Source organism: Carassius carassius, chromosome 7 (assembly GCF_963082965.1).
Source record: "Carassius carassius chromosome 7, fCarCar2.1, whole genome shotgun sequence".
NCBI lineage: Eukaryota > Metazoa > Chordata > Actinopteri > Cypriniformes > Cyprinidae > Carassius > Carassius carassius.
In genome coordinates, this window is record NC_081761.1 from 20,183,583 (window position 1) to 20,198,864 (window position 15,282).

Sequence of the window (15,282 nt, forward strand, 5' to 3'; positions counted from 1 at the left end):
TTGTATTGGGGTTGAAAAAAAAAGTGAAATTGTCACAGATAAGGCAGGCGGTTGGAACTAAATTGGCTGAAAGAAAATTCTCCCATCAATAGCTTCAATGGATGAGTTGGAGCCTTCAAGGTGCTTCAACGCCACGGGCAAGTTTGGGTGAGTCTTGCAGTAATTTTGGTCTTACCTTTAAAACAAACAAAAAGAGCTGTTAGAAATGCAACAAAGAGAGCGAGAAGCTGAATGTCGAGAGAGAGAAGCCGAATGTTAACTAGAATATAATAAAATCAAAAGTGATCGAGAAATTACTTTAGAACGTTTTAGGTTGATTGCAGAATGGAAAATTATTGGTGATACCGGTGGCGATGCGCGCACCACTGATATCTCTAATATGGCCAGATTGCTACCAAGGTTTAATGAGAAAGATCCGGATGTGTTCTTTTCACTGTTTGAAAGCGTGGCAGATGATCGTGGTTGGAGTGATCCTGAACGAACGTTGTTACTCCAGAGCGTTCTAGTTGGAAAAGCGCAGGAGGCGTTTATTGCTTTGTTGGTGTCTGAAAGAAAGATTTATATAAGCGTGAAAGATGCTGTGCTTAAAGTATATGAGTTAGTTCCAGGAGCATTTAGACTGCGATTTCGTAATTGGAAGAAGGGAGAAAAGCAGACTTATACAGAGCTAGTAAGAGAGCTGAATTGTCATTTCAATCGTTGGTGTGTTGCAGTAGGTGTCTCTACCTTTGAAGAATTGTGTAATTCAATTGTTTTAGAGTAATTTAGAAACATCCTCCCTGATCGAATCACAGTATATATAAATGAGCGGAAGGTAAAAACAGCAGCAGACGCCGCAGTTTTGTCTGATGAATATGTTTTAACACACAGGCAAAATTTTTACGAATATAATCCAGGGAGGGGCTACTGCGAGCAGCGCTTTGGACGTTTCAGTGAACGTTCCAGATTTTCTAATAATAGTCAGTCTGGCGCTAAAGAACAGTCTCGTGGCAGGGCAGATCCGGATGCTTGTTGTTACTGTTTAGAGAAGGGGTATTGGAAGAACGAGTGTCCGGCCTTGAAATAAAAGGGCCAGAGGAGCAAACCTGGCATGTCAAGACCTGTTGCTCTTGCCGTTTCTGGTGCGCGCGCACGGTCTGAGTTCATCCACACAGAGATTAGGTCAAACCCTGAAGTGGGTGTGGCCTCCTCTAACTTGTCTGCAGAAAGCCTTGTTGGATCTAGCCAATATAGCCGTTTGGATGTAATTGAAGCCGATGTCAATGATTACTCTCCTTTCATTACAGATGGTTTTGTATCGTTGGTGGGCAGTTCTGCAAAGGTGTCAGTTAAAATTCTTAGAGATACGGGGGCCTGTGAATCTTTTCTTTTAGAGTCTGTTTTGCTTCTTTCTAGTGAGGCCAGCACTGGTAATGTTTTAATGAGGGGAATTGGGTTGCAGGTTGTAACTGTTCCTCTGCATAGGATTGAGCTACAGTCAGACATGGTTCAGGGTGAGGTTGTAATAACTCATCTTGGGTAATAACCTGGCTGGAGCCGTGTTTGGCGTGATGTGCCGCCACCTGTGGTGGTTAAGAGTGTTCCATCTATCCCATCAGGTGCTGATAGTAGCCTGCAGAGCTTACTTGAGGTGTTTACTGTCTTTGCAGTAACACACATGCCATGAACCGTGCCTCTGGAACTGAGGTTTTAGAGAAAAATCGTAAGCCTGATTTGCAGCCGATTGTTTTGCCAGATTTGCCATTTTCTCTGTCATTTAGTGATTTTGTTGTAGCTCAGAAGGAGGACTCAACATTAAGTGAACTGTTTGCTGGGGTTTTGCCTGCTGAGGAGCGACATAGTGCAGCGAGGGGTTATTTTGTTCAGGATGGGCTGTTGGTTCATAAGTGGATGCCTCAGATTAATGATGTGTTTGATGATCCTGTGTTCCAGATAGTAGTGCCTGTGAAGATTAGAGACTTGATACTAAAGACGGCTCATGGTGATATAGCGGGCCATTTGAGTGTGCGGGAGACGGATGACAGACTTATGAAGTACTTCTATTGGCTTGGCCTAAAGAAGGATGTGGCATGTTTCATTAAGACCTGTCATACATGTCAGTTAACTGGAAAGCCTAATCAGGTGATCAAGCCCGCTCCACTTTACCCTATTCCAGCTTTAGGGAACCCATTTGAGTATTTGCTAATCGACTTTGTTGGACCATTGCCTCCATCTAAGTCAGGGTGTGTTTACCTTTTGACTGTGATGTGTCAGGCCACCCGTTACCCGGCTGCCTATGCGTTACGTACAATTTCTATGAAGTCGGTGGTGAAGGCTCTCTCTCAGTTTATCTCCATCTTTGGCCTCCCACGGATTATTCAGAGTGACAGAGGCTCCAATTTTACATCACGTATGTTTTCAGAAGTGCTGGAGCAGTTGCATGTTAAACATCAGCTCATTAGTGCTTATCACGCCCAGAGCCAAAGCTCTTTGGAGCATTTTCACCAGACACTCAAGTCACTGCTTAGGGGTTACTGTGTTCAGCTTAGTAAAGACTGGGAAGAAGGGCTTCCATGGTTGTTGCTTGCAGCATGTGATGTAACACAGGAAAGTACGGGTTTCTCACCTAATGATTTGGTGTTCGGCCATAGAGTTCGGGGGCCTTTAGCTGTCCTGCAGGATAAGCTGAAGTGTCCTGAAAGTCCTACTAACTTGTTGGAGTATGAGAACGGCTTTCGCCGGAAATTGTTCTTAGCTTGTGAGATGGCTGTAGAAAATCTGAATAAGGCTCAGAAGAAAATGAAGAGCTGGTATGATCGCCGGGCTGAGCCGAGAGTATTCAGTCTGGGAGATCAGGTTCTGGCGCTGTTGCCGATAGCCAGTTCTCCCTTTCTTGCTAAATATGCAGGTCCTTACACTGTTGTTCGGCAGGTGTCAGACCTGAACTATCTAGTTTCAACTCCTGACCCTAGGCGTACTATTCAACTGTGTCACATTAATCTTTTGAAACCTTACTACAGTAGGTCTCCGGGTTCTGGGGCAGCAGAGACTGGTGACCAGGTTAAGTCAGTTGCTTTGGCTGCAGTTGCTGGGATATCTAGTTTCTCTTCTCACATGGTGGCAGCAGGTGGTGATGTGGATGTGGTTAGCCCAGACGACTGTGTGCTCCAGCCTCGGTTGAAGAACTCCGAGAAGTTGTCTAAGTTGGACACCGATTATCGGAAGCTAAATAACATCACAAAGCCAGACTCTTTTCCGCTCCCAAGGGTTGAAGACTGTGTTGACCGGGTAGGATCGGTCAGGTTCGTAAGTAAGTTTGATTTGCTTAAAGGCTACAATCAGTTTCCTTTGACACCTCGGGCTCAGGAGGTTTCAGCCTTTATAATGCCGTCTGGCCTATATTCGTACTCTGTGATGAGCTTTGGGTTACGAAATGTGCCCGCCACATTTCAGCGACTAATGAACCGCGGTAGTCTCTGGTTTACAGGGCTGTGCTGTTTATTTGGATGATGTGGTCGTGTATAGTGACGGGTGGTCTGAACATCCTGAGTGTATCCAGGTTCTTTTTACACGGCTAGTTGAAGCTCGTCTCACTGTAAATCTCCCTAAGTGCGAGTTTGCCCAGGCGACAGTTGTTTATTTGGGGAAGGTGGTGAGGGCAGGTGGTGGCTATCGATAATTTCCCTGTTCCAGCTACCAAACCTGAGCTTAGATGGTTTTTTAGGAATGGTGGGGTATTATCATGGCTTCTGTGCTAACTTTCATTTATTTTGTGCTAACTGTCGTTGCCCCATTTTGAAAGGCCATATGAAATTTGATTGGACCGAGATTTGTCAGGCCGCATTTGAGAATGTGAAGTTGTTGTTAACATCTGCTCCTGTGTTAATGGCTCCCCGCATGGACCAGTCATTCCAGATGCAGGTCGACGCTAGCCATGTGGGTGCTGGGGCCGTGCTCCTGCAGAGGGATGAGAAAGGCGTAGATCAGCCAGTGTGTTTCTTCTCAAAAAAGTTTAACCGCCACCAGTTAAATTACTCGACCATCGAGAAAGAAACACTGGCTTTAATCTGGGGATCACAACACTTTGATGTTTATTTAAGTGGGGGTGCTGTTCTGGTTACCATTTATTCTGATCATAACCCACTAACGTTCTTATATTCTCTAAAGAGCCCAAGTCAGCGCCTTATGCGCTGGGTGTTATTTTTACAACCGTATAGCCTACTGATCCGGCACATTCGGGGTGTGGATAACATCGTGGCTGACACCTTGTCCCATGCCCCGTATGAGTCCGCGTGTGGTCTTTCCCTACTCTGTTGCTTGCTTTGAGCCAGGCTTGTAACAGCAGTGTCTCATTCCCTACTTAGGGAACCATGGTTACATTCGTAAACTGAGACGCTTTTAGCATGGGCGAACCATGAAGCCGCACTGGGCGGCATTTTTTCATGATACATGGGGGGGGGGGGGCACGAGCAGTTATAAAAAAAAAAATAAAATAAATAATCCTCTGTGCCGCTGCTGCGAAGCGGTTTTCTATTATATATCATTTTACTGTGTGGGGAATTGGCAAATTAGCGCCTCTGCTTGCTGAGAAGGTGCCGTGTTTGAGGCGCCGGGCTGGACAAAAGTAATGTGAATGCCGAGAGAGAGAGCAACAGTTCGCCAGAGAGACCGAGTATGTCCGAGAGAAAGAGCGAGATGCAAGAGAGAGCGACAGTGAGTGAGAAAGACCGAGTACGTCCAAAAGAGAGCGAATGTTCGCAAAATAGAGACCGAGTGCGTTCTTAGAGATATCGAGACTGCGCGAGAGAGACCGAGAATGCGCGCGAAGTCATAGCCGTACACTGAAGCTGAGTGAGAAGGGGAGAGAGGAGCGGGGTTCGGCGTGGGGGGCAGTTCACCTCTGTGTCTCTCCCAAATGGAACGGAGTCACACCTCAACTTTCTTACAAATAACGAACATTTCATTCATAATATTATGAATACAGGCTTATAGTTCCTGCACATTTGTGTTTTTCTGAATTGTGTTAAATGGCTAATAAAAATAGTACAAAACGATGTGGTCACTAATGTGAATTGGTTTAGTCTTGACTTCTGGTCGTGAGTGACAGTGTTGGGAGGATGGAAAATCTGCTGATTGTCCAGTGCCAAATAAACACAGAGATGGACAGGAAAAGGTCAAAGCCATCAGGTGCCAAATTAGAGGAAAAAAAAAACTAACCATAAAAAATAAAAATAACCCTAACCCTAACCCTAAAAAGAAAGAAAAGAAGAAGAAGAGAAACGAGCAAAATATAAAAGTATGCAACTATGTTCACTCTTTATGATCATTATGGTATCCATGTCATGAATGAAGGGCTAATGTCTTTAAGTTTGTTATCCTTTTTGCTATGATGCTTGCTATGCTTATACAACAATAATTCGGTTTTAACTCAACAAACAATGCTATCTCACGACCAATTTGTACGTATTTTACGAGGTGGCTTATTCGTACGAATTTATACGACCTCACTCGTACGATTTTATACAATTTGTCTAAACCCCAGTGATGGTTAGGTTTAGGGCCGGCGTTAGGTGTAGGTCATTTGTACAAATTCATACGAATTGTGCAACTCGTAAAATACGTACGATTTGGCAAAAATCTTATGAATTTGTACAAGTGTGGTCGTACGAATTCAAACGAATAAGCCACCTCGTGAAAAATGTACGAATTGCCGTGAGATCGGGTTGCAACAAACACAAGATCTAATTTCACCATAATATTGTGCTTTGTAACAAAACTGTTAAAAGTTCAGTTATTATTTATTTCCATCAGTTGGTTTAAAGTTAGGCCCTATAATTATCCAACGGAATTTTCAAATCTGTGTAATTATAATTTAAATCAGACTACTTTTCAAATTGTGTGACTTGACATTCAGCCAAGTATGGTGACCCATACTCAGAATTCGTGCTCTGCATTTAACCCATCCAAAGTGCACACACACAGAACAGTGAACACTCACACACTGTGAACACACACCCAGAGCAGTGGCGCCCAGGGAGCAGTTGGGGGTTCGATGCCTTGCTCAAGGGCACCTAAGTCGTGGTATTGAGAGCACTGTACATGCACTCCCCCCACCCACAATTCCTGCCGGCCCGAGACTCGTACTCACAACCCTTCGATTGCGAGTCCAACTCTCTAACCATTAGGCCACGACTTCCACAAAAAATGTAACTCTGCTGTGAGCAGAGCACCCAAAAATACAGGTCACTCGCAAAAGTTCCCCTCCACGGAAATCTTTCTTAAAAGGCGAAAGATTTATGCGATAATAAAGAGAAACTCGAGTTGTATTTCATAAACCAACATCTCAGACGTTATTTCAAAACGTTATGGGGTTTCAAATCAAAAAATGACTTTCTTTTACAGAACATGTCCACTGTAGAGGACGTCAGGACTTAAATCAGGTTTATCAGGCATTTTGGGAGACACAACAAGAGAATATGGAAATAAATTAAACATCAATATTACTATGAAATATTAGATAGTCTATTATTATTTAAGTGTTGCCAATTATTACTCCAATTATTAAACTTTTTTTTTCATTAAATGTTGCTCCAAGAATACATTACTATGCAAATTAGATACAGTGTAGATACATTGCATTGAATGGGAATATTAATTTATGGCCATTTTACCCACATATTGCATAAAGTAAAATGGTGTATCAATTCATTCCATTATATCATAACATGAAAATCATCTTTATACAAGTTTTGGTAAAATAAATCCATAAACCCAAAAAGTTATTGGTGATTGATTTTTTTTTTTTTTTTTTTCAGTTTCATGTCATTTTATTTTTTAAACAACTGAGTCCTAGTGTCCACTACAGAGGACATAGCATAACATATGAATAAAATATAATTTTTCAAAAATGTTTTTTTTTTCTATTTGTTTCTTCGGCTCTAAACAATGTGATGACATGGGAAAAGGAAACTGTGTTTTTTAAGATGTTCTAATGAAGAATTTGTGCAATTGATAAATATTATTTTCTCTTTCACTGATGTTGTTCTAATAAAATATAACTGTTAGTGCAGAATTTTGGTGTTTTTTTTTTTGTTTGTTTGTTTTGTTCTTACAAAGTTACGATCAAATGGCATTCCGTCAAGTTATAATGTTCTCGAAACGTCAGCACAAAAACGTTATTCATGGAACGACTTCTTAAACGTTTTAGTTTCAGAGCATTCAAAATGTTCATCTTCTTTTTAATATTCGTAGCCTATAGCCAAACCAAATAGTTAAATAAATAAATAATCATAGCTTCAAAGAAAAAACGTTCTGGTTGTAATTACCTTTTGGAACTTAATCCATTTTTATAAAGTTCTCTTCATATGTTGAAAATGTTCAGGGATGCTTTAAATTAAGCTAAAAAAAAAAAAGCCTGTTTAAGAAGTCAATATCCAAATAATTTTCTTGTTTTCTTGTTCCATGAGCAGTCAGTCATCTCGCGCTGGACTGTCATCATTTCTCCAGCAACCGCTCCACGTTTCATCAAGTAGCATATTCCCCTCAGAGTTAAGTCAACGAAGTTGATGAGATCGTCTCCGCCTCCTGCCAACATACCATAACAAAATTATTCTTACTTTTTTAACGTCACTTTTGCGTCAGAGAGCACTGAAACGAAATTTAATGTTGCCCAGCAACTTCACATAGAACACGCGTAAACGCAGGACCACAAGTTCCCAGACATTAAGCTACAGATGGGTGTTTACCCAGTAACCAGCGATTAACGCTATAACAGTAGTGCCCTGCCTTGGGGAGCGTTTACAAAGATCTTCTTTAGTACATTATAGCACTATAATGCAGACTGCAGAGCGCTGTAGGCATCATGACGCAAATGTAGGCGGCAGCAGAGTTAAATCTGATTCTCTCAGTAAAGTATAGAGCAGATTAGAGAGAAGGGAAATGATTCTGTCCAAGCACGCGCTGAATCATTTAAACTTTTATTCAGTTCATCTTGCTGGCTTACTAAGCTTGGGTTTTTAGTTGGCTATTGCTTGTGAATAGATGTAGGGCAGGAAACTTGGATACAAGAGGAAACGGGTGTCCCCCACTCGGTCAGTGAACCAGTCAGGTTGTGTTTCTGGACACCAGTTTAAGAACTCCCTCTTAGACACCTTATTTTCCCTGCCTCATTATCACTTGTCATCTGTTCCTCCATCCCTCTGTTCTACTTATAATCCATTTATAATGCTAAATGCAAGTATGTATGTGAACACAAGTCAGCACATAGGCTAGTGACTTAAAAACAATTCTTAATTTTAAGTATCTGGGGCAGTGTTTGAAGTAAAGAGAAATGGTTTGAAGTGTTTGGTAGAAATGTTCTGTGTTTAATTGATCCTGTACATGCATTCACAGAGAGAATGTAAAATTTGAAACAAAAACAATTATTGCATGTCTCTGAAATGGACAAATTAACATATTACAAATTGGTGTCAGACACTTTTACAGAACAGAACTTCTTGAATGACAAATCATCAGAATAAAAAAAACAAAAAAACACTTAACACCTTTAATTGTTGAACTTGAACAGATCTTTGCACAGTAATACAGATATACATATAAATAAATAAACATTATAAAAGAAATGGAGAAAGACCACAATCAAAGCAATCGATGAAAATGAAAACAATCAAACATTAAGAACATTCTATTTGTCAGTTTAGAAATAAAACAATCAACTAAAAGGTAATTTAACTGCATTTAACTTTAGATACACTAGACACCATCATGTCTAACATTATTGCTGCTGACTCCCAAAGGGCCACACTTTAGTTTTTTCTGTGACTTATATGCTGATTGCTGTGTTGTGGCCTAACAATGATCCTTTGTAAGGCTTCTTGTAAAGGGATGATTTATCATCCCAATGTTTAAGTTTAGAATTCCACGTAGGCTGGACTACAGAGACAGTTGATGTTGTGGGTGTGTTAGAAAGGGCAGCACACATATCGATCTGATGCTAATTTCATTCAGAGCATAAAGTGCTATAAAGGGCATGCTGAGTATGAAAGTATGTGTTATGGCTCTTCTGGCATTTTATAAAAGACATGCACATCTATCTATAGAGGTGTTCAGCATTTACGTCACAATTAACGCTTAGAAAGTTCTGTAGAAGTCACTTCTTAACACTTTAAGGGCCTAAGACAGTACAAGATGACTAAACTAACAAACTGTGGAATGAAAATTAATTATTAATTATAGAATTAGTATGCATTTTGCTAGACCTATGCCTACTTTTTTAAGTGAGTATTAAGGCCTGGGCTTCACTGCTCCTTCTCTGAGTCTTTAGTTTGGGAGTTGGTAAAGCTAGCCAAATCTTCCAGTGTCTCCTGAGCTGTTTGCTTGAGAGCGGAGTGGCGGCTTGAAGCTAGATGGTGGATACGACTGATTGGAAAAGAGCTCAGAAAATCAGTTGTAATGTGTGGCATGACCTCTCTCTCCAGCAGTAAGGACTGAAGGAGCCTCAATGACTGCAGACACACTTCTGGGTCAGGGTCTGTGGGAGAGCGAGAGAGTGTTTCTATGCAGGTCAGAGCTCAATATAATCCTCTATGAACAGTGCTGAGAAGGCATTTAACTGAAATTAAATGAACTCCAAAGTTCCTTGGACATGGAGTCCAAAATTTTTGTATGCGTTTTTTTGTATTTGTCATCCTTTCCACAAGATGCTTGCTACGGATACGAAAAAAAAAAAAATTGAACATGACTGATTTTTTTTTTTATGACGAAAGTTTCAGAGAAAGTGTGTAAACGTGATTGGCACAACAGGTCATATATATATATTTTTTTTTTATGTACAACAATTTCGAATGAGAATTCCGGAATCTGTGTGCAAAGACCTTTAAATGTTCACACACAAACTTACACATACGCACCTTCCAGAAGTGTGCTCAGAAGAAGTAGAAGTCCAGGGCTCTCACTTACGAGCTTCAGCCCATTCACACTAATAGTGATGTTATATAGAGCCATTAACATCAATCTGCACACAAAATTAAACAGTCACATACTTTAGAAGGAACCACATACGTCAACTTATTTCAAAATATGGTATACAATAATAACAACAACTCAGTTTAACAAACTGCATATTGTATAAACATTAAGCAAGTGTCCACAATAAATACATTTTTCTTTTCAAAATCTAGTTAAAAAAAAAGTAGTAAGGTTTTCATTACACCCTAAAGACATGTGAATTCACATCTCGCCCATATAAAAACATAATATATGACATATATATATACATTGCCCTATGTAGCAAAAGCAATATTCACATATATGTTACATATACAGCGATATATAATTTTCATATGTACACTCCCAAGTTTGATTGTTAATTACACAATGCCTATAGTAAAAATATACATGTATGATGGCTTTTTTTCAACAACATATTTATTTATATGTTTTGTAATAAATTTATTTCATGTCTAAATACATGTCTATCTTTTAGATTTATTTCTATAATATCAACATGCATCAAAGGGTTTTAGGATGAATCTAGACTTTTATATCCAAAAATCTATAAAACAGACATATTTGTATGTGCTAAATATAAGTTAATACATGAAACTGTTTTGGTTTCTAATATTTTATTTATTTATTTATTTTTTTTTTACTTCATAAGACAATATATTTCATATGTGACCCTGGACCACAAAACCAGTCATAAGGATCAATTTTGGGAAATTTTATATATACATCATCTGAAAGCTGAATAAATAAGCTGGAAAATCTGGAATCTGAGGATGCAAAAAAAAAACTAAATATTGAGAAAATCGTCTGTCCAAATGAAGTTCTACGCAATGCATATTACTAATTAAAAATTATGTTTGTATATATTTACAGTAGAAAAATCTTCATGGAACATGATCTTTACTTAATATCCTAATGATTTTAATGATTTTAGGCATAAAAGAAAAATCTATAATTTTGACCCATACAATGCATTGTTGGCTATTGCTACAAATATATCTGTGCTACTTAAGACTGGTTTTGTGTTCAAGGGTCACATATATAGACATGCAATATATGTACATATATTCTGCACGTGTGATCATTATTATCAAAAATGTTCATTCATATATATATATATATATATATATATATAAATTTGTACATTCATAAATAAATAGTAATATTCGGATGTGTATTTTAAAGTAGTGACATACACTTTGAGTTTTGGAAACACTCCTGGTTTCATTAGATACAGCAGCTGCAACAAAGTATCCAACAGGATGTGGGCAGAAGAGGATAAGAAGTCCCGTCCACAAGACACAGCAGCGATATCTAAAAACAATCAACAGATGAAATGACAATTTCTTTTGTTCTTGAGATGGTAATATACAGTATAAATAAGTTATGACCCATAGTAGTAAAAACAAACTCATTGCCCTCACTGGTAACAACGCCAGCCAGAGCCAGAACTAAATGATGCTCTTTTGAATTGTAACTCTGTTGTGGCTTTGCCTCTTCATTCAGAAACTTGATGGAAGTCTCCATGGTTCGACCTGCAATGCTCAGGAAGGGCTCCAGTTTACCCTGTGGATGCACAAGTGTATGAAGAGTTTTCTTACCTGGTTGAGGTAAAGAAAAATTCATGTCCTCCCACTTACAAAACAACCCGGCTCACTTAATCTAACTGGAAGTCAACCCTTAACAGTGTCCTCTCCCAAAATGGTACGAACTCACAGCAGCCAGTATGTCTCTGATCGCTTCCTCCCTTTGGGACGCACTCCAGAGCAGGGTGCAAGATGCAGTGCCCAGCTCAGTACAAAATGCTTTCTGCTGCTGCAGCTCCTCTCTGCACTCCCATAACTGCTGCTTTAAAACCAACTTCTCCTACAAATGTATGCGAGGAGAAACATACAGTACATATACACAATTAATAACTAGACAACAATAACGTAGGTATTTGGGGAAGAGATTTCTCCCTCTCTCTCACACCAACACACTAGTGATTCTCAACTTCTTTCTTCTTTTTGACCCAAAGACTCCACATTGTTAAGAATAATATTCAAAGGTCTCCCAGGACATCTTCGAGCGACCTGTTCCTTTAAATACGTTCCATTAGCTCAATGTTCTTCAGGCTTTACACCTTTTATTACCAATGAATTTAAAAGATTTTTTTTACTCATCCCAAAAAAAAAAAGCATTACATCACTAGAAAAAATGTGAATAATCATTTTTGCGGTGAGGCCTACCAGTGTAGGTCCCATATCTCTGGTTGAGAACCATCTCACTTATACTGACTGAAGGGGAAGTTTCTTTTGGGAAGTCGTGGCCTAATGGTTAGAGAGTCGGACTTGCAATCGAAGGGTTGTGAGTTCGAGTCTCGGGTCGGCAGGAATTGTGGGTGGGGGGAGTGCATGTACAGTTCTCTCTCCACCTGCAATACCATGACTTAGTTGCCCTTGAGCAAGGCATCGAACCCCCAACTGCTCCCCGGGCGCCGCAGCATAAATGGCTGCCCACTGCTCTGGGTGTGTGTCCACAGTGTGCGTGTTCAATGCTCTGTGTGTGTGCACTTTGGATGGGTTAAATGCAGAGCACGAATTCTGAGTATGGGTCACCATACTTGGCTGAATGTCACTTCACTTTCTCATTCTCTCCTCTCTATTTTATTACCTGTTTCTCTCTCTGACACTCGCTCAGAGCAACATCTAGTCTGGAGCGAATGTGCAGACAATCCTCTCTCTGTTGCTGCTTCTCACGGTCACTGCGCTCTTTAACTATATAACAATAAAGAAACTTTTATTAAAACAACTGTCCGAATTAACATTTAGTATTGTTATGAACGCTGTAAAACAAGGTTGCACACCATTCAGAATTGAGACTGTATTTTCTAAATTTAACACTAAATTTCAGAACAAGATCAGACTTTAAAGAAGATCAGGCCCTTTCTTTCAGAACATGCTTCACAACTCCTTGTTCAAGCTCTTGTTCTGTCCAGGCTGGGCTACTGCAATGCTCTCTTGGCAGGTCTTCCAGAGAGTTTTATCAAACCTTTACAATTAATCCAGAACGCAACAGCAACATCAATTTTTAATGAGCCGAAAAGAATGCACGTTACACCTCTGTTTATCAATTTTCACTGGCTACCAATAGCTGCTCACATAGAAATCTAGGTATTGATCTTTACCTACAAAACCGCCACTGGCTCTGCACCCCTTTACCTAAATTCATTATTTCAGGCTTATGTGCTCTCTTGAAGCTTGTGTTCTGCAAGTGAATGCCGCTTTATTATTCCATCCCTAAAGAGCCTCAAAATCACTTTCACTGACTTTAACTGTTCCCTCCTGTGGAATGACCTTCTCAGCTCAATCCGAGCAGTCGAGTCCTTTGCCACCTTCAAGAATCGGCTAAAAACACATCTCTTCCATCTTTATTTGATCCTCTAAATCTACCACTCTCTATTTTAAATATGTTAAAAAAAAACTTTCTCTATATTCATGTACTGCTTGTTTTCTTAAAAAAGAAAGGGAAAAAACAACTAACACTAGTTTCTCTGTTCTTTTTGTATTCTAAGCTATTTGTCTTCTTTTTATTTATTATACAATTAACAAAAGGCAAAAAAAGGCCTCTAACACTAGCTTGCTATATTCTTTTTCTATTCTACCCGTTTTCTTTTTGTTTATTATATAATAAAAAAAACTTGCTACTTGAACTGCATTAGGCTAACTGAGACTTATCATATAGCACTTGCATATAATTGCTCTTTTGTTGACCTTGATTGCGTCCATTGCCTTCATTTGTAAGTCACTTTCGATAAATGTAAATGTAAATTTGAACTGATCTAGGATACAAGATGCTTAATTAAAAAAAAAAAAAACTAAATTGAAATATAAGGTAGCAGAGATGAATGAAATTCAAAGAAATTCATACAGGTATAATTTGTTCTAGATAAATTTTTCCGAGGCAATCTTTGAATGTTGGCTATAAGCATTGTTTATATAGTGTAAGTGGCATGTATAAGTAGCTTGTGTGAACCAGAGTGGAAGAAGGCTTTATTTAAATTTAAGGATGCATTACCTGGGTTGGTTTCTTCCGAATTGCAATTCAGTAAATGTATCTTCTTGTTATTCAAATTCAACTTCTTGTGAGGTGTGGCCAATTTAATTGACATTCCATCTTAAGAATTAAAGTTTTGATTCTGAATTTTGCTCAACCCTGTTGGAACAACGTCCATTGCATAGGTTTATTTACTATACAGGTGTATCATAACTGACCACTGCTACTGAAAGAAAATTTAAATCATGTGCATCATAACTTAAAACTGCTACTTGAAGAGATTTTGCTTACATGCGTCCAGAGACCGTCCTTTATGGATAGTATCAATGCAGTCACTATTGATTACTTTTGGCATAAGCTGTCGTAGTGTCCTGACTTCTGCCTCCAGTTTCTCCAAGTCTCGCTTTCTGACTCGAACAAAACAGTCTGATCCTACATCCTTTAAACACACAGGACCGTTTTTGTTTACTGTTAGAGGTAAGCAAACTTTACAGCGTCGGTATGAGCACAAGAAGAGTACTAAACGTCTCCTGAAATGAATCTTATATCGTTGAGCGTGCGTTAACAGTTGAACAGTGACATCTTGTGGTAATTCTGGCGCTTGCGATCGTTTTTATCAATCTTTATAACAGAGTTGGTCATGGAAAGCGATTAAAATACTTTAGTGACGACACCATCTAACTTACTTAGAAAGGATCTTTATGTTTACAGAAGTAAATAAATATCAAACAAAAAAATTTATTAGCTAATTAGCTTGCTAAACACTGCATAAACTCTTTCATCAACTTCAGCTTCTCAACAACAAACTTGAAATCCGCAAAAATAGTAAAGTTACCTCTCCTAAAGACGGCACAGACGAAACATTAGCTGTATTGGTTGTTTTCATTTCGAAAAGTGCAAATTTGACAATGTTGTACGAACGGCTTCTGACCTATTATAATGTTTATAAACGATGTCTTTAGCGCCCTCCACTGTTCAGCGCATAACAAGTCATCTACTGGTCACCCATCCCCCAAATTAACAGTAAAGACAATATTATTTATTTTTAAAAATATAAAAGATAATTACTGCGTAAAAGCCTAGATAGATATATAGATAGATAGATGACTTTAATCTTTTAAATACATAAAATAATTATCTGATTTAAAACATGGACTGGCCTGATAGTTCTGTATAGTTCCTGGCCCGCCTGGTGAAATCCATGGCGGGTTTTCTGTACGTCATCACGTTCTCTGTGCCTCAGCCTGGACTAAACCTGTTCCA

The 15,282-nt window shown here is 39.1% G+C and overlaps 1 protein-coding gene and 1 non-coding gene across 3 annotated transcripts; both read right to left on the reverse strand.

Annotated features, from left to right (window-relative positions):
• Positions 1–6,187: 6,187 nt before the first annotated feature.
• Positions 6,188–6,303, reverse strand: LOC132144355 (U5 spliceosomal RNA). The gene has a single exon (XR_009434346.1). It is a non-coding gene; the product is annotated as a U5 spliceosomal RNA (small nuclear RNA).
• A 2,914-nt stretch (positions 6,304–9,217) lies between these two features.
• On the reverse strand, positions 9,218–15,010 carry LOC132143681 (heat shock factor 2-binding protein-like). Of its 2 annotated transcripts, none has more exons than XM_059554123.1 (8): positions 14,855–15,010; positions 14,311–14,458; positions 12,637–12,740; positions 11,701–11,850; positions 11,409–11,550; positions 11,181–11,298; positions 9,888–9,991; positions 9,218–9,508 (listed from the first exon to the last, which is right to left on the reverse strand). In XM_059554123.1, the coding sequence occupies exons 1-8, from the start codon at positions 14,903–14,905 to the stop codon at positions 9,276–9,278; spliced, it is 1,050 nt and encodes a 349-aa protein (XP_059410106.1). In that variant the 5' UTR covers positions 14,906–15,010; the 3' UTR covers positions 9,218–9,275. The 2 variants fall into 2 exon arrangements, with proteins under 2 accessions (XP_059410106.1, XP_059410107.1); XM_059554124.1 differs by having other exon boundaries at positions 14,311–14,487; positions 14,855–14,951.
• Positions 15,011–15,282: the final 272 nt, after the last annotated feature.